The sequence below is a fragment of the Hirundo rustica genome, chromosome 6, assembly GCF_015227805.2.
Source record: "Hirundo rustica isolate bHirRus1 chromosome 6, bHirRus1.pri.v3, whole genome shotgun sequence".
In the NCBI taxonomy this organism is placed as follows: Eukaryota; Metazoa; Chordata; class Aves; order Passeriformes; family Hirundinidae; genus Hirundo; species Hirundo rustica.
The window spans coordinates 22,053,347-22,080,550 of record NC_053455.1 but is presented as its reverse complement, the minus strand read 5'-3'; the positions used below and the strand labels follow the sequence as shown (position 1 = coordinate 22,080,550).

Below are 27,204 nucleotides of genomic sequence, written 5' to 3'. Positions count from 1 at the left end.
GATACCTGACAATCAGCAATTCTCCCAAGTCATGTTTCATCATAGCAATGAGAACAAGCTGACAAACTCAAACCAGTCATCACAAGATTGGTGCAGTCCTCTGACAGCCTTTCCAGGTGCTGGCTATATTTGACGACAGGTCAGGCTAACATCTGACTCTTATCTTAGAGAAATGTCTGAAAAGCCAAGGGGGAAAAGACCAGTGAAAATGAAAATGTGCTGACTGGAGTGGCAGAAAGCTATACGTAAGCTTGGTCTCAGCCACTGGGACCAGATAAGACGATGCCAAATCAATTCTCTCTGTTCTAGAAAAGGTGGGACATGCTACTCACCACCTGGTAGTGAGAGTGTGTTAGATTTTGGTGCTTGTCTCATATTCAGAGTATGTTTTTTTCCATTTCTCTGCCTGCCCAGGCCATGGTAAGCAGCGACATTTTGTCCTTGGAAAAAACCTATTTCCAACCTTTTTTTTGTTACCATTGCTGCTAAAAATGTCTTGATGTTCCACTCATGTTTACTTTTTTTCAGCTCCATTCCATGACTCCTAGTTCTCATAATCTCAACATTTGTCTAAGAAGTTATCCCATTATGTACCAGTGAGTCTTCCCAAAATTTAAATTCTGTCTGGAAAAAAATCTAACACCAAAGCTTTAGCATCAACCAACACCTCTGCCTGGACTGATTGTTTTCAGCAAGAACAGCGCTTTGAAAGATGAGTCTCCTTTCCAGGTTGTGTGCTCTCTTTTGGCTACTCCATCATTTCCAAATCAATAGCTGTCTCTGATTGCCCCCCTCCCCTCCAGATCCTGCTCTTTGCTACCTCATTTTGGTTTTAATTTGCCACAGCAAAATTGCAGTCATTTTTCCCCCACCCTAATTAAGAAACCTATCCGTTATAGAGAAAGAAAATAAAAACAAAACCTTCTTATCTAAGCCTTTAGCGCAGAACAGAGGAGGAATGATTGGTGAGATGATCACCTCTAGAAAGCCAAGGCCTTTATTGATTCTTCTGGCCTTCCTCAGTAAATACAGAATGAGTATTTTAAATTCACCTACAAGGAAGAGAAAAGTTAATGTAAAATACTGACTTCTCAGCATCAGAGGAGAAAGACTGTATGTCTTCTAGGCTGACTCACTTTTTATTCTCTATACATAGTTCAACAAGAATATTTGGAGAGTGTTTCACTGTGCCTCATAGATTCATAAAATCATTTAGGTTGGAAAATGCTCTAAGATCACCAAGTCCAAACATAAAAATATAACCTAGATCTAAACCTTGGCTGTAGTGGACAGCCAAGTCCACCACTAAATCATGTCCTTAAGCAACACTTCTACACATAAGTGGTGGTAAGTGCCACCTCACATTGCCCGTATTTCAATTTCCCCACATTTTGTTATAAACTAGCCTTGCTGCTGAACTTCTGGGGGCTGATGGTTCTGACCTATGTTTTAGAAGAGCTTTGAGATCATGAAACAGATTAGAAAAGTTGTATTGTGGGCAGGTGGCAGCAGCACTGAGCTCTTGAATGAAGGAAATAAGCATTGAGTGATGGTGAAGGAGGGCACAACCCCAGTGCTGAGATGTACAATTACATGGACAAAAAGGGTCAGGCTACACAGAGAAACTCAGGGGGGCGTCAAGTACACAGGGGGATTTTGTAGAAGAGGACATTCAACAGCCCCTCAGGAAAAAGTCAGAGACAGAATAATCTCTACCAACCTGGGAAAAAACCAAGACGGGACGTGTCTCCACAAAGTTAAAGCTTTCACTTCCTCATCTAGAGGAATAAACACCTGTATTCTGAAAGGAGGGAAAGCTACTGTAGGCTTTTCCAGACTTTATCCTCTCTCTCCTTCACCCCATATCCAGTGGAAGTGGTACTTTCCGTGATGCCTATCTGAATACAAGCTTTAGCTTTGAATAAAAATCAGGTCCGACTCTCTGCTGTACTCGAGACTTATGTACCACATTGGAGAGATAAGCATTTAGCTGATTAAGTTCGGTCTCTGGGCATAGTCAGCTTCTTCTAAGGGGGGGTGATATAATTGCAAGAACCAGATGGGGATTGTGCCTGCTGGACTAAAATTATTTTGATATTCCAGATTGTTTCTGTCCTCTCTGGGATGTCAAGAGCAGAATCCTTCAGAGCAGGACTACAGGAGTCCAGATCAGCTTGCATTAAGAGCATGAAAGTATCCTTTTGAGACTGGTTTCCTAAAGGAAGAAAGCATAAGTTCTTATGGGTTGTGCATGTGTTAAACTTTGTGCGTCCTCACGTTCCTGAGCAGTAATGTTGAGACCTGTTGGTCTATTTTTAAACTAGATTTGATAAATTTCACAGCAAACAAAGTTCTTGCAGGTAGTAGGTAGCCAGTTAGAGGAGAGGGACCCTATAACTGTCCTAATTCAGGAAAATGGTGCACTGTGCATGTATTAAACTATGGGGACATCACATACAAAAAAATTACATATACTCATCTAAATGAAAAGCTTCAGTGAGAACTCAGTTTTTCAGGAAGAGAAATCCATAGGGGACCATGGCTCATTCATTCTGCACCTCACAAAACTACTACTTCTATTTCATTATGATGTAGATGGGAGGAAAAAGTATTTCATTTAGGAAACACTAAAAAAGTGGATCTAGTGCATCTAGCAGGTTTAGGAACTAGGATTCAGAAGTCAATTTGCTGTTGGCTTCCTGATTGTAACAGAAACCAGCCCTAGCAGAGAGAGTGGTTGTTGGGGTTTAAGTCTCTGTGGAATTTTTTCCCCCCTCCCAAGTTGCTAGGAGACTAAGTGCTGAGTGCTTAACGTGGACAAAAGAACTGATAACTTAGTTTTGGGGGAGGGAAAAAAAAGCTCCCGGAGAGAGCGGAGGGTGGGGGGATCTCGCGGCTTTTCTTTTTTTCTTCTTCCGGGGGGGAGAACCGAGCGGGCCACAGTTGTTGGAGTCCACAGTTAACGAAGGAGTCTGGTCCTGGGAATTCTATCATCTGTTGGAGTATCCAGGAATTCGGAGTTTCTTCGTTGTCCTGCTGGATTTTGGGTGAGCCCGGGTCCCGCCGCTGCTGCTTCTCCGGCACTGCCACCTCTGCCTGCCAAAGACACCCCGTGCCTGCGGAGGACAGTCCACCGCGCCCGGCTTCCAGCCATCAGCGCCGGAGCTGCCACCGTGTGCCCTCGGGGTTCTTGGTTCTGTTCTACTATTGTTATAATTGCTGTTGTTTTTTGTCTGTCCTGTTATATTAACTAGTAAAGGACTGTTATTCCTTTTCCCCACAGCTCTGACTGAAAAGTTTTATTTTTAATCTTCCAAATTATAATAACACGGAGGGAAGGATTCAAATTCCTCATTTCCTAGAGAGGCCTGCCTCTCCTTAGCAGACACCTGTCTTTTTCAAAACCAGGACAGAATTTGGCGCCCAGATCGTGGGGCATTGAGAGAAAAAGGAATAACAGTTCTTAAGTGCCTACATTGCTGTGCACTGGATATCATGTGGTCTGGCTTAACCTAGTTTGGGTGGCATGTGGGTGTGGCCGTATTTCTCCCATTTGCAGGCCCTTTTCTAAACATGGGCCCTGTAACTAAGGTTACTGTGGCTGTCATCAATCTTGCTATATGGGTTAACGAAGTGAGGAAATCGTGGATTTTTAATTTCCTCTGGAAGGCAGGCACATGTATTCAGGGCTATCATACACTAACTGTGTGTTTCTGGAGTTACTTTAACAACGGTCCCTACTGTGAAGAAATGACACCAGGGGAAATTTTTTCACAACCCTTCACCCAGCTCTTTGGGCCTACCCCACCAGTCTTTGAAGGGTTCAAATCTCTGAATGTTAATGACATCATACAGTGGCTGGTGTTGCTGGTATGCCTGTTCTGTTTAGCATTTAGAGATAAGGGGAGACTGACCTGGATAACTACCCTGATACCTACACTAGAGAATAAGGATGCTGCCCCACAGCCTGAGCCTGTCCCACAGCCTGACCCTGCCCCACAGCCTGACCCTGCCCCACAGCGTGACCCTGCCCCACAGCCTGACCCTGCCCCACAGCCTGAGCCCGTCCCACAGCCTGACCCTGCCCCACAGCCTGAGCCCGTCCCACAGCCTGACCCTGCCCCACAACCTGACACTGTCCCACAGCCTGCCTCAGGAATAAACCACCCAGATTGGGTGAAGGAGATAGGTGAGATGCTGAGGGAGTACCTTTCCCCTGTCGTAGCCTCATTAGCCCCAGCTGCTGGGAAACCCTCCCCCTGCCCCGACAAAGGAGAGTCTGATGGTGCAGCAGCAGAACCCACAGACGTTACAACCGTCCAGGTTCCAGCTGAACCACAGGGGCAGCCACAGCCAGCAGCAGTGGCCCCTGTGGAAACAAAGAAGTATAAGGTGAAATCAGAGCACCCAGGCAACAAGGATAAGAAAGGAGGGCCCTCACAACCCGGGGAGGAGTCAGAGGTTGAGATCATCACTGAGTCCCTGACATATGAAAGTCTCCGTAATCTGCAAAAAGATCTTGCACGGCGGGGACGTGAGGCTTATACAGCCTGGTTACTTCGGGTCTGGGACCTTATAGGTACAGGTGTGCAGCTAGATAGTAGTGAAGCAAGGAATTTGGGACCCTTGACCCAGGACTCAGGTGTGAATCAGGTATTCGTAAGGGAGCCAGGGCCCCTTTCCCTTTGAGAGCGGCTTTTAATGAGTGTACGAGAGAGGTTTGTCCACAGAAACAGAATGCAAGAGCACCATCATAGAATGCGCTGGAAGACCCTTGAGGAAGGGATCCAACAGTTGAGAGAAGTGGCGGTATTGGAGGTACTCTTTGGGAGGGGTGGACAGCATGATAATGACCCCGACAAAGTCAAGTGCACAGGGCAAATGCTGTGGAATCTGGCAACTCTAGGACCATCTCAATACGCCACATACATTGCAACAATTCATCCTGATACCAACCGAGAGACAGTGGGTTCTGTAGCCAACAAGCTTAGAAATTATGAGAGTATCATCAATAGCCCAATGCAGGCTCAGGTCTCTGCCGTGGCTAAGGAACTCAGAGAGGAGATAAGGGAGAAGATGGAGGAGGTGACAGAGAAAATGGAGGAGATGATGAGGAGGAACAGTTCCCATGTAGCACCGGTGCGAGCTACAGGCCCCAGAGTCAGAGCTCAACAGCCCCCAGCTAGAGAGAGAGGGTACACCCCACAAGCTGACCTGTGGTACTTTCTGCGTGACCATGGGGAAGACATGGGAAGGTGGGATGGAAAACCCACTTCTGCCCTGGCAGCACGGGTGCGTGAACTCAAGGAGAGAAACACTAACCGAGGGGGTTCCACTAAGATAAAAGTAGCCTCGACATCGCACGACCAGGCTGCCAGGTATTATAGAAGTGAGAATGATATGTCAGATCCCCGTGAAGGAACCTCTACCATGTATGCTCAGGAGGGGAATAATGACCGGTGCTAGAAGGGCCCTGCCTCTAGCCAGGGAGAGGCACGGGAAAACCGAGTCTATTGGACGGTGTGGATCCGATGGCCTGGCACATCAGAGCCACAGAAATATGAAGCTTTAGTTGATACTAGTTCTCAGTGTACCCTGATACCATCGGAATATGTGGGGACAGAACCTATTTCCATTGCTGGGGTGACGGGGGGATCACAGGAACTGACTCTGTTGGAAGCCGAGGTGAGCCTGACCGGGAAGGAGTGGCAGAAACATCCAATTGTGACTGGCTCAGGGGCCCCGTGTATTTTGGGCATAGACTTCCTCCGGAATGGTTATTACAAAGACTCTAAGGGATTCAGGTGGGCTTTTGGAATAGCAGCTGTGGAGGCAGAGGGCATTAAGAAATTGAATAGCTTGCCTGGACTGTCGGAGAACCCATCTGCAGTAGGACTTCTAAAGGTAGAAGAGCAACGAGTTCCAGTTGCCACCTCGACGGTGCACCGCCGACAGTATCGGACAAATCGAGATGCCGTGATCCCCATCCACAAGATGATTCGGGAGCTGGAGAGCCAAGGGGTGGTCAGCAAAACCCACTCACCCTTCAACAGCCCCATCTGGCCTGTGCGCAAGCCTGACGGAGAATGGAGATTGACTGTGGACTACCGTGCCTTGAACGAAGTGACTCCACCATTGAGCGCTGCTGTGCCGGACATGCTGGAACTCCAGTACGAGCTGGAGTCCAAGGCAGTAAAATAGTACGCCACAATTGACATTGCTAATGCCTTTTTCTCCATTCCTCTGGCTGCAGAATGCAGGCCTCAGTTTGCTTTCACCTGGAGGGGCGTGCAGTACACCTGGAACCGACTGCCCCAAAGGTGGAAACACAGCCCCACCATCTGCCATGGACTGATCCAGGCTGCACTGGAAAAGGGTGAGGCTCCGGAGCACCTACAGTATATCGATGACATCATTGTGTGGGGGAACACGGCAATGGAAGTGTTTGAGAAAGGAGAAAAGATCATCCACATTCTCCTGAAAGCTGGTTTTGCCATCAAGCAGAGCAAGGTCAAGGGACCTGCCCGAGAGATCCAGTTCCTGGGAGTAAAGTGGCAAGATAGACGGCGGCAGATTCCCGCTGAGGTCATCAATAAGATCACTGCAATGTCCCCACCGACCAGCAAGAAGGAGACACAAGCTTTCCTAGGCGCCATAGGTTTCTGGAGAATGCACATTCCTGAGTACAGCCAGATTGTGAGCCCTCTCTACCTGGTCACCCGCAAGAAGAACGATTTCCACTGGGGCCCTGAACAGCAACAAGCCTTTGCCCAGATCAAGCAGGAGATCGCTCATGCAGTAGCCCTTGGCCCAGTGAGGACGGGACCAGATGTGAAGAATGTGCTCTACTCTGCAGCCGGGAACAATGGCCTGTCCTGGAGCCTTTGGCAGAAGGTGCCTGGGGAGACTCGGGGCCGACCACTGGGATTCTAGAGCCGAAGCTACAGAGGGTCAGAAGCCAACTACACTCCCACAGAGAAGGAAATCTTGGCCGCCTATGAAGGAGTTCAAGCTGCCTCAGAGGTGATTGGCACAGAAGCACAACTCCTGCTGGCACCCCAACTACCAGTGCTGGGGTGGATGTTTAAAGAAAAAGTTCCCTCCACCCATCATGCCACCGACGCCACGTAGAGCAAATGGATTGCCCTCATCACTCAGCGCGCCCGCATTGGAAACCCAAATCGCCCTAGGATTTTGGAGATAATTACAAACTGGCCGGAAAGTGAAAACTTTGGTCTCATGGATGAAGAGGAGCAGGAACAAGTGACACGTGCTGAAGAAGCTCCACCATACAACCAACTGCCAGCAGAAGAAACACGCTATGCTCTTTTCACTGACGGTTCCTGCCGCGTCGTAGGGATGAACCGGAAGTGGAAAGCAGCCGTATAGAGCCCCACACGACAGGTTGCACAAGCCACTGAAGGAGAAGGTGGGTCAAGCCAACTTGCTGAACTCAAAGCTGTTCAACTGGCCCTGGACATTGCTGAAAGAGAGAAGTGGCCAAAGCTCTACCTCTACACTGATTCGTGGATGGTAGCCAATGCTCTGTGGGGCTGGCTGGACAGGTGGAAAAAGGCCAATTGGCAGCGTAGGGGAAAACCAATCTGAGCTGCAGATGAGTGGAAGGACATTGCCACTCGGGTAGAGAAGCTACCTGTCAAAGTCCGTCATGTAGATGCCCATGTCCCCAAAAGTCGAGCTAATGAGGAGCACCAAAACAACGAGCAGGTAGATCAGGCTGCCAAGATAGAGGTGTCAAAGATAGACTTAGATTGGCAACACAAGGGAGAGTTGTTCCTAGCTCGATGAGCCCATGATGCCTCAGGCCATCAGGGCAGAGATGCCACCTATAAGTGGGCACAAGACCGAGGGGTGGATCTAACTATGGACAGTATTTCTCAAGTTATCCATGACTGTGAGACGTGTGCTGCCATCAAGCAGGCCAAGCGGGTGAAGCCCCTATGGTATGGCGAGCGATGGTCCAAGTATAAGTACGGAGAAGCCTGGCAGGTTGACTACATCACCCTTCCCCAAACCCGCCAAGGCAAGCGCTATGTGCTGACCATGGTAGAAGCCACCACTGGATGGCTGGAGACCTACCCTGTGCCCCATGCTACTGCCCGGAACACCATCCTGAGCCTTGAAAAGCAAATCCTGTGGAGACATGGTACCCCTGAGAGGATTGAGTCTGACAACGGGACTCATTTCAAGAACAGCCTTATAAACACCTGGGCTAGGGAACATGGCATTGAGTGGGTGTACCATATTCCTTATCATGCGCCAGCAGCCGGGAAAGTTGAACGATGCAATGGCCTGCTTAAAACCACTTTGAAGGCACTGGGTGCAGGAACTTTTAAGAACTGGGAGAATAACTTAGCAAAGGCCACCTGGTTAGTGAACACTCGAAGTTCCACCAACCGAGCAGGCCCTGCCCAATCTAAGCCCCTGGGAACAAGAGATAGAGATAAAGTTCCTGTAGTACACATGAGAGGAATGCTGAGAAAAACTGTTTAGATTAATTCTGCCTCCAGCAAAGACAATCCCGCTCCTGGGGTTGTTTTTGCTCAGGGACCTGGCTGCACATGGTGGGTGATGCAAAGGGATGGAGAGACCCGCTGCATACCTCAAGGGGACCTTGTTTTTCAGTGAACACTGTGACTGTGTCTGTATTTATATTCACATGTATATATATGTATATTATTTAAAGATTTAAATTCAATATAATATGTTGGTGTGGGAAAAAAATTCGGGGTGGATAATGTTGGGGTTTAAGTCTCTGTGGAATTTTTTCCCCCCTCCCAAGTTGCTAGGAGACTAAGTGCTGAGTGCTTAACGTGGACAAAAGAACTGATAACTTAGTTTTGGGGGAGGGAAAAAAAAGCTCCCGGAGAGAGCGGAGGGTGGGGGGATCTCGCGGCTTTTCTTTTTTTCTTCTTCCGGGGGGGAGAACCGAGCGGGCCACAGTTGTTGGAGTCCACAGTTAACGAAGAAGTCTGGTCCTGGGAATTCTATCATCTGTTGGAGTATCCAGGAATTCGGAGTTTCTTCGTTGTCCTGCTGGATTTTGGGTGAGCCCGAGTCCCGCCGCTGCTGCTTCTCCGGCACTGCCACCTCTGCCTGCCAAAGACACCCCCTGCCTGCCGAGGACAGTCCACCGCGCCCGGCTTCCAGCCATCAGCGCCGGAACTGCCACCGTGTGCCCTCGGGGTTCTTGGTTCTGTTCTACTATTGTTATAATTGCTGTTGTTTTTTGTCTGTCCTGTTATATTTACTAGTAAAGGACTGTTATTCCTTTTCCCCACAGCTCTGACTGAAAAGTTTTATTTTTAATCTTCCAAATTATAATAACACGGAGGGAAGGATTCAAATTCCTCATTTCCTAGAGAGGCCTGCCTCTCCTTAGCAGACACCTGTCTTTTTCAAAACCAGGACAGTGGTGCAGCACCTGGAATTGAAAAAGGTTTTGAACAGGGCTAAAGTGAAGAAAGGTGGGGGTCCAGGGCACCATATCTATAGGGAAATGTTGTGCTTCCTGGGGTCCTTCCATGTGGCTCAGAGTAGACTAAGGGGAGATGGTCTAACTGTACACTTAAATTATTTGTAGGAGAGTTACAAGGAAAGTGGAAGCAAACTCCTGATAGTAATAGATGATAAGAAAAAGGCAGAGAGAATGGACAGAGGTTGTATCCTGAGAAACTCAGACAAGTGAAATTTCTTCATAAGGTGAGTATGACAGCACTGGGCACAAGTTACTGAAAGAAATGGTAGACTCTCCATCAGGGAAGGTTTCTAAGTCTCATGTAGACAACAGCACTAATTCCTAGTGGGAGGTTGGACTAGACACCTCCAGAGATCTCTTCAACCACCATTTCTGCAGTCCTTTACCTTCTGTCCAGATGAAGATGCAAGAAAACAGCTTTGTATGAGCAAAGCTGTCACTTACAGGGTGGCAACTTTTATCTCACCTCAACTTCACCAGAGGACATATGAACATATTCTTAGTCATTGTTCAAATCCTTGTATAGAAAAATGGTTTTATTAAGGTATTTGTGATTATTATTTTCTGAGTATAAATGATGAAACTTATTTTGTACTGTGCTAAACTCATGTCAGACACACCTTGTGCCTCCTTGTACCATACCTATAGCATTATGCTATAGACTGTTTTCAACCAGCTTTGGTTGTTAGAATTTATGGAGGCATCAGCAGACTGTGGATGACTGTAACTGGTTTTCTCTGAGTCTCTACTTGCATAAAGATTATTAACAACAAAAAAATAGCCTTTCATATATGGGTCTTTTGAGGCCTCTATCAAGGTATTTTTCTGGATCATTAAGGTCTGCAGGCCATGTACTTCTGTTAACTTTTGGAGGCAACGTTCAGACTTAGGCAAGTTTTACGATTCCATTAGTATGCTTAGAGCACACTGAATTATTGCTCAATTAATTTTGCATCCTAATTAAGTAGAAGACAATCTTATCACTGACAAGTCTCTTTTCTGTGTTAAATCTATGCTGTTTCAGGTGTGATGCAGATAATAACTTATATTAATAGAACAAGACAGATCTGAGCTGCTGTCTGCACTACAAATACTAGCCAGCTTCACCCCAGCCGCGGTAGTGTGATGTTGCCACTGTCTTGGCAGTCCCTACCCCAGCTTCCTTCCCCAGCCACTTGATTCTCTCTACCTACTAGCACAGCAGAGCACATAGCAAAATAGAGGAGCTTAGGTGCACCTTACCACAATCTGTAGAAATTGTAGAAATTTCTACAGAAATCTGCTGTGAAACTGTGAGGAAAAAATGTCAACGAGCTCCCAAAGAATGGAAAATTATCTAAGATGAGAATCATTCCAGCAGCAGGCACAGCTTTAGGGAGTACCTAGCCCGTAAGTTACTGCCTGGCAGCATTGAGAAGCCATGCAGTAAATCTGTCTTGGACAGTAGCCAGCAGTCCAGTTGTAACCCTGAACTGTTCTAGCACAGTTCTCTCAAGAGGACTGAAAACTTTTAGCTTGTGCAGAGAGCTTCCTGTTCTGCTTCCAGTATTCATCCCACTGCACTTTTTCATTTAACTGGAGATTTATTTATTCTTGATTAAAAAAAAAAAAAAAAAAAAATCAGTAATTGTTGGACAGCTAGCTTTATCCATAGATCACATAATGAACAGCATACATGTGGTAAATAATGTACTTCAGTTCCAGGTGGCTTTCAAAGAAACACATGCTTATCTTCCTGTAATCAACTCATTACATAAATTTTCTTGTAGAATTGGTCCAGATGTCCCCTTCTTTCCCTCTTTTCCCTCAGAGGAATTACAAACTACAGAAATTATCTCAGCATGCACCTCTATGAACACAAACAATTATTTGTGGTACCTACAGATACAAAAATTTGTGTTATGAAAAAAATCTTTTTATGCCATCACAAACCCAAGCAAAAGTGGGGCAAATGTCAGATTCAAAAAGCTGTGTGGAGTAGGTCAATGTTTCCTGAGTGTATTACTGGATGCAGTCCTATTCCCTTCCCAGGATTTACTGCCTCTTTGAAATTATAATCTGGAAGCACAGTCTGCAGAGCCTGCAGAAGTCCTGTGGTTTGCTTACTTGTACTCCACTCTGCTCTGGTCACAGAACCAATGGTCCTGTTGGCTGGCAGTTCAGGAAATTCTCACTTCTTATTGTTATTTCTCTTGGTACATGGATGGATGCTTTGTTTTTCTGGGTGATTTCCCGTATGTCCATTTCTGGGTCATGGACTTTTCATTTTCTGGGAGTCTGATACAGAATTAGATCAAGGCTGTCTTACAATAGCATTACATAAAAAGCTTGATTGCAAGTAATTCAGCAAATTCTCAACTCAGTCACATCTAAGCATAAGGCTTCAACTGACTGGATACATCTCATGACCGACTGCTATCAGTAGTTTGCAGCATTTACTACAGTTTTTAACTGCAGAGGGTAAACAGTATGGTTTCTTGTCTTTGAATCACAGGAGCAACTGAATCCTGGAATAAACGATTGCTTATTTATAGGGAACAAAAGACACGAAAACCATGGACTTACAATTCAGCCTGTGACATGAAGAAGGCAGCTCCTGTTCACCCCTTCTAGTTCTATGACTGTCTTGTCCCATCATCAGAGATGTGTGAGTTGGACAATCCTTGCTTCCTTCTCCAGAGTGAAGAACAGTCTGCCTTCTCAGTTAGGAAAACAGATATTCCTCTCGATCCTTCTCCATCTTCAGGTGCCACTAAGGGAGCTTTGCTGTTTTGAGCTTGACTCGGTCAACTTTCCTTTCTGGTCATGTTGTAACCTCTCTGCATAACATATTCGCTCTCCTAGGGCTCAGCTGTAAATAGACCAGGCCCAGGCTAAAGAAAGGACAAACATCTAGCATAGAATAAGATATTAAAACTCATATCTAATTATTTCAGACCTTAAGTTACTGTAACTCTTTCCACTATCGTATAAGGAATTAGTTGCGTGCAAACACACATTCACCTCCATGAAATAAGCAGACCAGACACCTTACCCATGAGGAAAAGCTGCCACATATGTATTAAATTGGACTTTGATACTGCAGGCAATACCGCTCTGAAACTGCCTAAAAGCAAAGCAGCCCTGCAGACATATGCAGGGCTCTTCCACAGGAGCTAGCAGATTGCAGAGGCAGGAGATCCAAAAGTAGCCTGGAGGGAACTGCACAAGAGACACAGCAGCATTAACAATACACTGAAACAACAGGGAAAAAAAGAAAGGAAGAAAATAGCCAGCCCAAAACCGATAGAGATCTTTAATTTAAAAACCAAGTACATTTATTCATTGGAAAAGTGCAACAAAATACCCCAGGGATAGTGCATTCCATTCCAACAATTAAAATTGCATTAAAAAGTAGACAGGAAGGTCTGAATCTTAAAAAAACTAGCACAAAAGCTAGTGCTTTTCTTTGTTTCAGTACATTTATCTTTGGGTGACAGAGACAGTCACTGATTAATTTTTTAGGTACTTAATTTACAGGTTCTTTGCTTTATTTGCAAGTCATCCTGTTCCTTACAGATGCCACCTTGGGACTGGAGAACCATAACACACAGGCACTTAGGAGGGGCAGTTCTGAAAGAATGGCAGTGTTGGGCTCAGTCACATATTTAGTGCTAGAAGGATATCCAAGTGAGAGCTACTAGATATTCTAAGCAGATATCGTCCCAACTGTTTCTCTCTAAAAACTGAGCTAAGATGTTCAGTACCATTCATAAAAGCAGATTTTGCTGCAGCTGAGGGGATGCAAGCAGGCAAAAGGAGAGCACAGAACCACAGCAAGCTTACAGCAGGCTGCTTAAGGGTGCTGCCAGTTTCTGACCACTAAACCCGTTTTTGCTGTAGAAGTAATTATCTTGAAAATGTTGCAGGTAGTTCTTTACACCCATAGCAGCCTATTCTCATTCATACTTGTTACTCCGCTACAGCTGAGCTTTACAAGCCCAACAGGATTCTCTATCACATAGCAATTATGTATCTTTTGCTAACACTCTCTGCCCAATGATATCAAAACACTTCATAAGCATCACTCCTAAAGCTTAAACCAACCTTCACCAAAGCTTAAACCATTTAAGCTTAACCAAGCTTAAAATTCTCTGACATACAGGTATTTTAAAGAAAACAGAGTACAGTAAACATTTATAACAAAATGCCAATGGAGTTAATCTCCTGAGTTCCAGTCCTGAACTTATCCTTCTTTTCCTTCTAAATTTTTTCTCCTCCCACCTATTTATATTACAGCAAGAAGGACTACATTTATTCTGCACAAGTTTATTAACAGCAACACAGACAAGTGACTTGCAGTATTACACCAGTTCCTAATTCCATATGGAGATTGCCTGCCTGGTCCATGGCAGTATGATCTCCTGGTCTCAGCTGCCTGTGTTTGGTTTATGTCTTTTGGCTTTGCTGTTCTCATGATAACTGTCTTCAGAGGCTGCTTGGCCCTTTCCATTTGTCCCAGATTCCTCTGGAAATTTCTGGCCTTCAGCCAGCACTTGTCGAATAGTCATGTTGATGCGGGAGGACTGCAGGTATTTGGCACACACCTGCCAATCCTCATCGGAGCTGTGCTCAATGACTGAGCCAACAGGAAGGTCTGAAGAGAGGGGCTGCTGGAGGCACGAAGGCAGAGCTGTCCCCTCAGGGTTGGGGAGGACCCGGGGGACAGCGTGGTACAGCAGGCGGCTGAAGCCAGACATCACCATGATATCTCCGCTGTGCATGAACATTGCAGTCGGGGCCTCCTCCCGCTTCATGCCTCCAAGCAAAAATATCGAGGATTGCCCAAAACTAGAGATGGTATGAGGATGGAGAGAGAAAACAAATTCAGGTAGAGAATAATTTTCTGTACAGTAAGAAAATATCAGCAGTTATATTTCTTTATAAAAAACACCCCAAGCAATCGCAAAAATCAGAGGGACCTTTAACAACATCTTTTAGGTGGGAACATGGCAAACAGACGAAGAGAACTGGTTCAAGATAGGCACAGTGAGAGCAGTTGCTCTGTCAGGTTTGAAGCTCTGTTGAGATACTTCTCTAGTACCCAACTGACACTGCTGCTTTAGAACAGAACTGTGCTCTCTGCAAAAGAACTCTTCACTCCAGGCACTACATCCAGGCTATTCGAGCAGTCCTTAAAGAAAAACCCATGTCCCTGACCTACAGCCTTTTACTATTCAAATCTTCTGAGAGTGAAGATTATATACCCAATTAGTAAACTACATCACACTGCCTTCCCATAATCATATGCAACCCTAGAAAAAAGCCACCGGTCTTTCCATAGCACTCAAGTGTGCTTTCCCTGACTCACCTGAATGATAACAGGGGCCGAGAATGGTCTAGTTCAGACTCATCCACATGAATTCCCAGAGAAGAGTCAAAATGATAGTAGTTCAAGATCCCTGCTTGGGCTTGGAAACCCCGAAACCCACAGGCTGCAGCCACTTGTTCTGATAGGAATGCAAGGTCTGAGGGGAAAGGAGTGTGGTGATTTGCTGAGTACTTCTGGAAGGGGGAAAGGGGGGAGAAAAAAAAAAAGAAAGCCACGCCTGACACATCAGAGCAGCATATACACTTGGAAACAAACATCGAAAAAGAACTCAAAAGCTTGGCTGATAAGTCACGGAGAAGGACATCACATTTACCTAGAAAATTACTACAACACAGGCAGAACCACAGCAAATTTACCTCTTATCATTAAGTTTGTGGCCTAGGCTGAGACTGCCAGAGATTCAATTAATTGTGAAGTTCATCATTATATCTAGATACTATACTGGAAATCAGTAAAATTAGTACAAACATCCTGAGGATCTTCTCAGTCACAACCTGAAGCTGCCAGTGGAAACACAGTTCCATAGCTCACCAACAAGTTCCAAAACAAGCATCTTTATTCCTTCCATCAATAACAAGCAGGAATCAATTGCAAACCTACTTTTTGTCTCTCCCATAAGGCATTCTGAGATTACTGGAAGATAATAACCAAACTTTTATTAAGGCCATCCAATAACAGGTTGATCTGGTGAATAAAAGGCTGCAAGCAGATTTGGTTATCTGCAATACACAGATAAGATGCATATTCACTCTGCCAGTGTTTATCAGACTCCATCTATCTCAGTCTCATGGAAAAAAAGTTTATTTTGATTAGGATCCTCAAAACAGCTGTAGTTGGTAAGAATGCACTCTAGTGGTTCAGACTCATTTAAGTTCAAAATCACATGAGCAGCAGTCTCTTCTTGCTCCTGCCCACCCCACCAAAGAGTAGTTTCCCAGAAGTCACACTCAGCTTAAGTAGTTAGCAATGCTTTTGTAATCATCCCTGTTGATAGGTAAAAACCACTTACCCTGAAATAGTCACAGGTTTAGAGCTGAGTGAATGCCATCACGTTAACTTTCAAAGAAAAGAATGCAGCAGTGAACTTTTGCTGTTGAACCCTTCACAGTAAACCAATACAGATTAAAATGTTCTTAAAAGCACAGTCTGTTAGTGCCTTTCCTCGAGACTGTCTTGTAAGATCATAAACATTTTATTCCATTATGTCCTTCTCTGTTTGCCCTTTTGAGTGCTTATGGCTAAGAAAAATGGAGAAGAATTTAATCTCAATACCTTAGTATCCCAGTTATAATGGTAACCAAGGGTCACCCAGCGCAGCTTCTCCAATAGGCTCTTGGGCTCCCATTTACTGGAACCTTTCCTTCTAGAAAGATAAAATATAAAGAAATAGGATGTGTGTTAATTTCTATAGGGTCTTCTGGTAGGGCAGCATACAGTCATGAGAGTCACTCCTCTATTTCACAGCCTATTAAAACCAGTCAATGCTAAACTTTTATTTTCAGTGCCAATACTTTCTTCCTCCAAAGACCTTGAAAATTTAGCTCATGGAAAGTGTGCAAACCATGAGGCCTACAACCAACTGTTGTCAGTTTGAAAGCTTGTATTTTCAACATGGTATCTAAGAGATTATCAGATGGAAACACAATGAGCAGCATAGATTAAGAAATCAGAATTAAACATGTCCTATTTGAGCACCCAAAAGTGAAAGACAAGAATCTGAAGATCTGAAAGCTGCAAATGTAAGGGAAAAATATTCTAGGCACTTAATGGAAAATTACAAGAAAGGAAAATGAGTTGCCTGACAGTGAAGCATAGCATGCTGCCTAATATTGCTAAGGTTGGTTAGTTCTACTACTTGGTATTTTGATAAAATGTCCTTAGGACAGACTGACTCACAGTAAAAAGCAAGTCTTCTCTAGCTATGACCACACGTCAAGAAGTCTAGACTGCAGGTGTCCCCTTATCCAGACTGCTATGCAGGACAAAGAATTGCTCCTCTCATGTGACAACCATGAAGTAAAGCAACTGAGCGGTCTGAAGCCAAACACCAATTTACCATTCTTACTTGAAGGTGATGAAAGCAAGAAGAGGCATCAAGGAGAGGCTTCTAGTACGGACTATGGAAAAGCCCTTGAAAAGTTACAGAGTATAAGTAACTAAATCAGGTAGAAATATGTTAATGACAAATACCAAAAGGAAGGTACACATCTATCTTCTAGTCTACTCCTTCCAGCAATTTCAGCGTACTGTACTCAAGCCAAGTCACATTTTATGGTAAAAAAAGAAAAAGATAGGAAAGGGAAATATACTCGGAAGATAAACAGTAGTACCAGACAGCTGGCTCTCATTTATAACCTCATTAGTTCAGCATGACCGGCTCTCTTTCACAAAAAAAGATTGATATTTGTGCTGCCGTGGTCAAGTCTCAGCCAAACATCTGCATTTAATGTGCATTTCTACCTGGATATGCAGCTTGTTCCTGCCCTTCAACTATGCCACACTGATAGCTCCTAAGATAAATCAGGAACAGGAATAAAAAGGCCAGTTTCTTTACCTTTAGTAATTTTTCTTACCTCACTGATTACTGAAAATAGTCTTTCCAATTTCCATCTGTCATAGGGTAACAGCAACTGCAATTACCATAAACACCAACACAATAACTGTCAAATACATGCTGCTTGGAACAATTTGTGTAGCCCACAAGCAGGTAACACAGCATTTAGAAAAGGGAGAGCCCACAGTTTGTTCTTGTGCATCTTTCAACTGACAAACAATGTTCATAATGAAAGCATTTTAGCATGCACCTTTCAAAAGTGCCCTTCTTTTGCTACAGTGCTAGACAACAGCAAGAGCCAAAATGCATGTATGAAATCCTTATTCCCAGAACTTGGTATATTGCATGTGATTTCATATGTGATGGCTAAGAAGGGGTACGTGTAAGTGTCGTGTATCTGGAAACAATGAGGTCCCACAAGAAAGCATAGGAAAGGTTTGGTATAACTATGTTAGAAAAGGACTGAACAGCATGGGAGCTTCAGTCTGAAGATCCCTTGTTTCTTTATTTGCTGGTAATGATTGCGTCTATAAAACCCCTCCAGCCTTCTCCTTATACACAAGGATAGACATATAGATATATCTGTATATTTATATCTCCCTTGTGGGAATGCTCTATTCCCTTTTATGCTTTTAATTGTCCCCAGCACCAGACAAAATACTCAGGCTCCACTTTGTGAGGAAAGCATAGCATATATGTCTAGGAACTGTACAGATTCACCCTACCTTGTGATTCCTGCATCCTGAAAAGAGCAGATCAGCCATGACCCAAGCACGCATGCATGCATTATCCTGATGGCTTTAAACAGCATTAAAATTGTGACCCATCTTGGAAGTAGACCTCATTTAGTTAAGCACTGTTTCTCACCTCCCTGAAAGGCTTTCACTCCAGATACTAGAGAGATTGGCTAGTTTCATCTGCTACCCATTGGTGTAAGCATAAATACAGCAGTTTGCTCACTCACGTAAGTACTTCATAAAACTGCCAGCGTTGCTGCCAGCCATCACTCTTCCAAACACTGTTTTCAACTGAACTGGATTCAGCTGCAAATTAACCTCTGTTCTGATTATTCTCTGCATGCAGGAGGTCCTGCTGGGAGAGGCCTGTCAAACTGGAGCAGGACCCCACTATTTTCAGCCATTGGGCACAATGCACAATCCTTTCACAGAACAATATTTTCATTCTTGATGGAACACAAAAATGGTGTCTACATTTCTCTAACTAATTCTGACTGAGCCTGGAAAACACAAGTGAGAGTGTAACTTCTCTCCTAGGTGCAAACAGTTAGAAGTCCCAATCTCGCTTTTGCCTTCTATACCTTGTAGATGTCAAGACTCTTTTTGAAGAAAAATCTCAGCATGCAAACCTCACTAAGAGACTGAGGTTCCCTGAGAATTACTGGAAGCTCTGGTTGCACCATCACACAAAACAGTCATCATGAAAAATAAGCCCTGGAATCAGTAAGGTAACAATAAATATCCAAATAGCTAAAAGATTGTGTATTGTAAACACTCTGTCTCATATGTATTTTTACAGGTGCCGTTATTAAAGTCCAAGCTTTAAAAGATTTTTCCTTTTCTAAAAATTTCTACTTGATTTCAAAACTGGGACAAAGTCTCCATTAAATTCCAAATCAGGTAGAGGAAAGGCATTTACATAAGCCACAGAATTCTGAACCTGAAGGAATCTTTCATATTAAACAGGATTGCCATTAAAATGGTACATTTAATACAATGTCATGCTGAATTAAGAAGAACCACAAACAAAACCAAAATAAATACTTTAGAAAATAAGAACACAGAAACTGGAAGAATTGAGAAGTTCAAGAAAGTACAGCTAACAGCATTTCAGTTACAGTGTACTGGGTCTAAGGGCTGACTAGGAAGAAGTGCTAATATTAGTGGGGAATTTTGGAAAGGATCTGTTTTGCCTCAGGAAAACTGAGGCCTAGAGGGACTTCACGGTTCCGCTGGTAGCTGAGCTTAGCAAGCTTCAAGCACCACATCAGCCAGGGTCACTACTTAACATTTCACCAGTGCCTTTAGAACAATATGCTACTAGAAAATCCCATTGAAAATGAAAGCAGAGAATTAACAAGGATGCACATGAAGCCATGAAATATCCATCTTTAACTTGGCATGTCTGACACCATCTGTGTTCTGCCAGCACGTACACAATCTTCTTCAGCTTCCCTTCCCTGCTCAATTTTCTTAGACCTTCTCAAAGGTCTGGCTCCATCAGTTTTGACCACAACAGGTGATAGTGGACTTACTTCAGCTGCTCCTTGCTCTGTCCCCACAGGTCAGCGGTCTTCTCAGGAGCCATGTGCAGGTCCAGGTTGCAGACATTGGGTTTCTCAGGGTATAGCTTGAGACACTGCTTGACCCAGTGACGCTGGCAGCCAGGAAGGAAAGGGTTTGGTATGAAGATAAACCCTGAGGATAAAGGAAAAGGAGAGGATGGAGACGAAGTAGGATTAGGCGTTTTACTGGATTTTTTTCCTTAATCTAGAGCAAAGAAAGGAGTCAGAGGTAATGAAAAAACCTCTTAGACATACAGCCATTGACTGCGCATATAAGCTGATGAAATCTACTATAGGTAAAACTTATTGGTTTTTTCAGAAAAAAAAATGGTGGCACAAGGTTGAAGGCAGATAGGGCAGCCAACACTGGTCCAAACAAAAATTACAATAAAGGACATATCTATATAAGGCATACTGATTACAGGAGATAAAGGAGTAAGAACATGGAAATCCAATTGCTTTGGAGTAAATTTTATTTTTTAAATTATTCAGCATAACTTTTCTCTTAAGCCCAGCAAAGTTAAAGTAATTCTGGCCTAGTTTTTCTGTGCTTCAAACTAACCTTATCCCTGTCTCTGAACTTACACTATCTTCCTATTGGTACCTCAGAAAGAAGCCCCTGGGCTGAGCAAGTGTCTAGTAATGTAAAGTGTCCTCCCCTTTGCTTCATGCCTATTTCCAGGTAAGTCTGGTTGTATCCATATTTGAAGTGTGAAAGGGGCGTGAAAGTCAAATTATATCTCAAACCACTTGTTGTTGACTGCGAATACTTTTCAGGCATTGATAATTAACAAAACAAAATAAACTTGCAGCTATTCTGCACATTCATTTAGCCAGGCACCTCAGGCAGGGTTCAAGCCCATCTAGAAATTCTATTAGTCTGTACTGTACCTACTCTGAGAATCAAGGCACTCTTTCAAAGACTGTCAATTCAGTAAGACCCACCAACACAAAATCCACATGTAAAGAGAGAAAAGGGTGTAAGAGGAACAAAGGAAAAGGAGGTTTTAAGGTTTTGCCCTACTGTGTCTTTTTGAACTTCTCAGTCATAACAAGTTAACAAAGACAAAAATAGATTAAAAAAGAAGCAGCAAGCTAGGAGTCTCAGTAGGATACAAACTTGTCTTGTGGCCTTATGAAAGTGGTAATAAAAACACAAAAAGAGCTTCCTGCCAGCATACCTCACAGACTCAAGATTAAAATAACTGGTTAGAAGAAAAGCTTTCAGTGTATTAATAACATATGGTCATTCACTTCACTCAATTCCCTGCACTTTCAGACTATGGCAACCTTCTGATAGGTTTGGCTACAAGAAGTTTCTTTGCCAGATGCATTACATTTCCTTTCTGTTGGCATTGGCACAGAACAGAATAATACTGCCCCTCCTGTCTACAGCTTTTGATGTGGGGTTCTTGAAGCACTTTATTACATTCATGAAATTACACTCTACAATATATGTATCATCCCCAGGTATTAATGAAGGCATTGAAGCCTGGAGAGTTAGTTAGTTACAAGCAGAGATGAGAACAAGAATCCAGATTTTTTGCATTTATATAACAAACTTAGAATGTGCTCATGTCTCTCCAAACCTTGACCTAGGTTTCTCTTAAGAAACTAAACTGATCTAGATTTACAAAAGCAGTAACAACTAAAACGTGGGTTACTACTATGCTTATTGTGTCAAGAAAGGCAGAAACTGAATTTGTAACAGTTGCAGAGTTTTACTACAAAATTCTATGCAAACATAGAACAAAGACTAATAGTGCTAGAAATCAGTGACTTGCACACATAGGAGGGAGAAGAATTAGAAACAAGAAATACAGTTCTGTAGCAATCTTTCTGAACTGACTGAAGAACATTACAGACAAACTTTGAAGACAACATAATTGAACCTCTTAGCCTTGAAAGATGCGGGGGGAAAGAATTATTATTTGTGAATCTGTATACTAAAGGAAACTGCCCTGAGGAATCAGATGCAATTCTCTTAGTGCAGCACTATCTTGCTATGTACTACAAATTAATTTGCAGCTAATGAAAAGGGATATCCAACCTCAGTCAAAGGAAGGATAAGACATGCATATGCCTAACAAGAAAAACATTTCATTAAAAAAAAGTGTCAGTTACAAAGACCCAAAGACATCATCACATGCTTCTCAGAGAACTCAGACCATAACAGAAATTCACACAGTCTCCTTAGTCTTCTATTTCACTGCTTACTGTAGGGACAAAACCAAATTACTTCCTTTCCATTAGCTCAAAGGAAAACTAAAGAAATTTTTACTTCACTTAGAAGGCTATTGGGACAGCTGGTTACACATCTCCTACTGTTTTAGGATGTCCAGATACAGGTAGCTGAAAAATGACAAATTATTATTCTCTTCAAGTCCATACATGACTTGATTCTAAATAGGACAGACAATTTGTCAATGTATTTGCATTTCATTTTAGTAAAAGGTTTCCTTTGCCAAAGCAGTAGAGAAATGCATTCAAGTGGAACACCTGTGATTCCCCACACCCCCTATGTAATTACTACGGAAGATGTTTAGACAGACAGTAAATGACAAGCAGACCAAGCGAGGGCAGCTATAATATGACAGATAAGTGGAACAAAACATTTATAGAGGCAAGAAGAGGCAGAAGCCTTTCTCCTGAAGTTATTCAATTCCCTGTGTATTCAACATCGCAGATGGGTAGCACCTCAGTTTCAGAAACACTAGTCTAGCTTCAAATCAACCAAAACTCAGCCTCGGAAACTGACTGAGGTCCCAATGAATCAAAAGAAACATGAGCAAAAACATAATTAATCAAACGAGAATTCCTGAGATACGGAGGATCCGGGGAACTACAAACTCATTAGGCTTACCAAAACCCCTGATAAAATGATGAAGCAAACTTTCATGACAGCCACTTCCAGACACATGGTGGTTGGGAACAGACAGCATGGAAGGCAAATTTTGTCTAACCGGCCTTACTGCCTGCTACAGTGAAATGTCCAGACAAGGGGAAAACAGGGGATGATGTTTACCTTGGCTTAAGAAAAGTTTTCCACTTGGTCTTCTATAGCACCATTGGAGCCAAACTGTGAGCCATAAATTTTTTGGGCAAATTGAAAGGGTAAGCAAAAGGTGGCTGGATTACCAGGCTTAAAGAATCATGATTTGATGATTCAAAGTCTAACCAGCAGCTGTTACAAGCTACATTGATCCTGGGCAAAGACTGATAACTACAACTACATCAACAACATGGATGATGGGATGACCATCCTCATTTCACTAACAGATTACACTAAATTGGGGCAGCAGTGGATATGCTGGAGGCTACTGCTGCCCCTGAAAAGGACTTTGACAAATGAAGAACGGGCTAAAGAGAACCTCAGAAGTTCAACAGTGGTAATTCTGCATCTGGGGCAGAATAACCCCATGCAACTGTATGGCCCAAGTGTCAAGAGCAGCTCCAAACCAAGGCCAGACTGCCTTGAGGACAAACTGTGAGCAGCAGCGAGGGCTAATGACACAACCTGGTGAGCACCACCTACAAGCATGAGAGAGGAGGGGAGCCAGATTCTTCTCAAGTGCGCACAACAAGATTATGAGAGACAACAGTTACAAATAAAAGCAAGACAAAATTTTATTAGACATAAGGTTTAGGAAAAAAATATGGCCAAACATTGGTACAGGTGTCCAGAGAAGGTGTGTAATCCCTGTCCTTGGAGATTTCCAGAATTTACCCACAAAAAAGCACTCAGGATCCTGAAGTTGATCCTGCAACTTCATCCTACTTTAGGTGTTGGCCTAGACCCCTGGAGGTGCCTCCCAAACTAATACCTCTCTGTGACTGTACCAGGTAAACAGCAAACCTAAACCACATTTCCATTTCTGAAATAACCTGCCTAATGAAATTACTCTGCATATTGAATAGGCCAAAATGTTCTTATTCACTTATTGTACTCTGTGTCCAACACTGACAAGTAGATGCCATGCTTCAACTGTGAAACTACTGTATTTCAGCTATGTACCCAATGTCCATGATATATACTGAGGAAAAACAGATTCTACAGAAATAAAGTCTCTGACAAAGGCAACAGGAATGCATTCTCATGAACTATGGTCTGGTTGGTCGCACTGTGAAACAACTGGCTCTTCTCACCTTCGTAAATATTGTTGTTTCCCCCCCTTTAGCAGATTTGTTCATCCTCCTGCACTTATGACAACAATAAATTATACTTAGGCAAACCAAAATAGCTTTTTCAGGAAGGACAAGAAAGATAATATTGAAACTGCATGAATTCAAATCAGTTGTTGTGTTTAATTTTTCTTGAAATAAAAGGTACCTACCTGGATACCCACTGAGGCCATAGGCTTTCCATTGGCTAACTGGCTGTAATCCTGCTCTGTAGGCATCTTGATCACTGACTGAAGAAATACTGAGCGGTGATCTGAAAACCTGGCAAAAGAAAACAGATCTGGTTAAAAAAAGAGTGAGAAACACAAAACTCATGCAAAAATAGCATCTAAAAGGAAGAGTGCTACCACGCTTGAAGGTGACTCTCATGAAAACGCCAAATGTACCACAGAACTACTATCTAAACAGCTGTGACCAGGACATGGCGAACAGAGCCAGTACACATTCAACATAAGAATCAAAAGGTACTTACAGGTTTTACCTAAGGATGAGATGTCCCCCACTCGTTAAAAAACCCAAACAATATATACCAATGAGAAAAAATTCATCATGATTTGTCCATTTCCAAAGCCTCCACAGTACTGCCTCATCAGTATAAAAACATTCTGGTAATTATCAACCTCCACTAGAGAGCAATGTACTCATAACACTTTATACTTCCAAAGAACATTCCAAATCCAAGTTGCTCATAATCCTATAGGGTAGATGACTATTCTCATCTCTAATTTACAGAAGGATAAGCAGTATGGCAATGAAGAAGCCAAAGCTGTCAGATATGAAGGACTGCAGAAACTCTGTCAATTCTGAATGCTGCCCTGCCAATTCTGTTCCCAACAGCAGGATCAACAGCTCAAAGCTTGGCAAGATGTATTTATTTGATATACTCCCTTAAGCTGAAATAATACATGTATTTAAGCTAATATTTGCTGAAAAAAACCCCACCAAACTCATTCTATTGTATTCCCATTCCCTTCTTCCCTTAGGACAGGGAATTGTCTTCAGGAGGGCAAGGTAGAGGCAAGCTGGTTTTGTTCTGGCTTAGTTCCCCAGTCCAGCTCTCCATGCAGCAGTGGAAAAGTACAGGCTCATATAAGGAAAGAGATGGACAGGCACAGTAGGAATAAACAGGCAGAGACTGCCAGACTTTGTGTAGGACAACTTAAAATGTATATCAAATTAAGGCCTTTGCACACAGCCTCTGTAGTGGTGAATGCGTAAATCAGTCCCTGCAGCTGACAACTCTGGTTAACATTTTCTGAGCAACAGGAATAAATTAGAATTTCTCAGAAATTCTGAACTACTGCTGGACAGCACCTTCTGGCAATAATAGTCAGCTTTACCCATTTTTCATCTCTTTGTCAGTGCCAGCCTTGAGCTTACTTCACAGTCCTGTCCACAGAGTGTCCCCAGGAAAGCTCATCCTCTGACCAAAACTCTGCCACCTCACTGCCTGCCCAAAGTGCTTCCACACCAGCTACTGCCCAGGCTTCTGGAGAACAGGAGATGTTTCTGTGCTGAATCAGTTAAATAAGCCTGGTAACAGGGCAGATGGGGTATGTCACACTTCACTGAAGAGCTCAAGTGCTGGAAGCAGTTTTCTGAGAAAAAAGAAGCAATATTATCTGGAAAAAATTTGTCTGGCCTGTAGCTCTTAAAGAGAAAAGCAGATGTTTTTAACCTGGGGGAAAGAGGAATAAAAGATGTTTTCACTAGTAAGCTATCACCTGTTCTTAGAAGGTAACAGGCACAAAAAGAATCATATTGAGAGAGGACAGATCCTTGTGGTGTTTTCACATACTTTGAATTTCCCAGAAGAGCCATAATGCTGTAATCCTTTACCAAATACAGGATTCCTGCAAGCTCAAGGCTGAAATGTTAAAAACTTCCTTGATTAATTCTAATGCCGCTAACATTTCATATGGATCAGGTTTAACGTTCCATTAGCAACAGCAAAATTATAGTCTGAAAAGAGAAAAATAAATAGTTTTATAGGACACGAAAAAAAACCCACTAATTAAGCACTGAAACTATGAAAAATTCAGGAAAGTTTCATTTTAATTACGTTCCTAACTCCTTTTTTTCACATAAGCTCACAAGTAGAAAATCGCCGGTTAATGACACTTTAGCAGATATGTGTCATCTTTTTGTGAGGTGACAAAACAGGAAACAAGTTTTAAGGATCACAGAAAATGATTACTGATCTTCATCACTGAAGACATGGTAAGCTACTATGATGGTTACTACTTTCAGCTGTGCTGATGACTGTAATCCCTACCCACAGTAACAGCTGAATTCATCTTGATGACTAGCCAAGCATTTATTACACAGGAGAGAGAAAGAAGAAGAAACTTTACTAGGGGGAAGGCAGCACAGCAAGGGGAAGCTGATTGCAGCCCACCCAGGTATTTCAGGGCTGAGACAAGAGCCAGCAGGCCCAGGAAACACAGTTCTGAGTGAAACTTAGGGTTTTCTACGTCCATACGTTCCACTGCTTAAGTATCACGTGATTCTGTAAGAGGTTTTGAAGATCCCCTACTGCAGTGTAGGGAGCTAATTAAGCATTATGAAAGTAAATATAAGCAAAAGTAGTAAATCTGTGAGTGGGCATCGCGCTGGCCAGGGGCGGCTGCATGACACCCTGTGCCCTGGGGCAGCCTCCCATGGCTCCGGGACAGCCAGCGAGAGCCCGGCTCTGGGGCCCGTAGGCAGAGGGGCCCGGCCCTTCCCAGCTGCCCCTCTCGGGTAACACCCTCGCTTTTAAAACACCACAGGGACTGCCAAGAGGCTCAGCGCTCGAGTGCTACGTCCTCTAGCCAGAAACGGGGCGGCACTAGGGTTCGGCGTGGGACATGAGAGGAAACAGCAGGCGGAGAGAACGGGCTGCGGCGACACCGCCACAGCCCCGCACGAAGACACCGCGCAGAGAGCGGGATGCGCTCCGAGCCGCTCGCCGCGGGGCACGGGCAGAGGCAGCCCAGCATTACCTGGCCCCCCGGCGCGGAGAAGTCCACTACGCCCCGCAGGTCGGACGCGTCGCGCTGTCGATAGAAGCGAAAAAGCCGGCGGAACGCATCCTCCCCACCCTCACGGGTCAGGGCCGCCGCCGCCATTTCGGACCGGCCGGGGCGGGGCCGCCCCTCCTCTCCCGTCCGTCCCTCCTTCTCACCGCAGTCCCGACATGGCGGCGACCAGTGTGGTGCGGGCGGCCGGGCGCCGCTCCCGGCGGCTCTTCGACATCTTCGTGGCTGAGATTCCCTGGACGGTGTCGAGCAGTGAGTCTGCGCCCCCTCTCCCAT

General features: G+C 43.9%; 1 protein-coding gene across 2 annotated transcripts; it reads right to left on the bottom strand.

Annotated features, from left to right (window-relative positions):
* Positions 1-1,003: 1,003 nt before the first annotated feature.
* ALKBH1 (alkB homolog 1, histone H2A dioxygenase) lies at positions 1,004-27,204 on the bottom strand. 2 transcript variants are annotated; one of them, XR_005701492.2, is made up of 7 exons: positions 26,893-27,204; positions 24,061-24,169; positions 19,697-19,859; positions 16,143-16,233; positions 14,850-15,043; positions 12,065-14,329; positions 1,004-1,052 (listed from the first exon to the last, which is right to left on the bottom strand). XR_005701492.2 is itself a non-coding variant. In XM_040068459.2 (6 exons), the coding sequence occupies exons 1-6, from the start codon at positions 27,202-27,204 to the stop codon at positions 13,909-13,911; spliced, it is 1,290 nt and encodes a 429-aa protein (XP_039924393.1). In that variant the 3' UTR covers positions 11,126-13,908. The 2 variants fall into 2 exon arrangements, 1 of the variants encoding a protein (XP_039924393.1); XM_040068459.2 differs by lacking the exon at positions 1,004-1,052 and having other exon boundaries at positions 11,126-14,329.

Excerpts from the sequence above, each read along its gene's own strand:
- ALKBH1 (XM_040068459.2), bottom strand. The coding sequence starts at position 27,204 with ATGGGAGAGGGGGCGCAGACTCACTGCTCGACACCGTCCAGGGAATCT. Across the intron at positions 19,860-24,060 it reads TGGCCTCAGTGGGTATCCAG|GGTTTATCTTCATACCAAAC; the intron begins GTAGGTACCTTT and ends CTTTATCCTCAG. Across the intron at positions 14,330-14,849 it reads CGGCCCCTGTTATCATTCAG|TTTTGGGCAATCCTCGATAT; the intron begins GTGAGTCAGGGA and ends TACCATCTCTAG.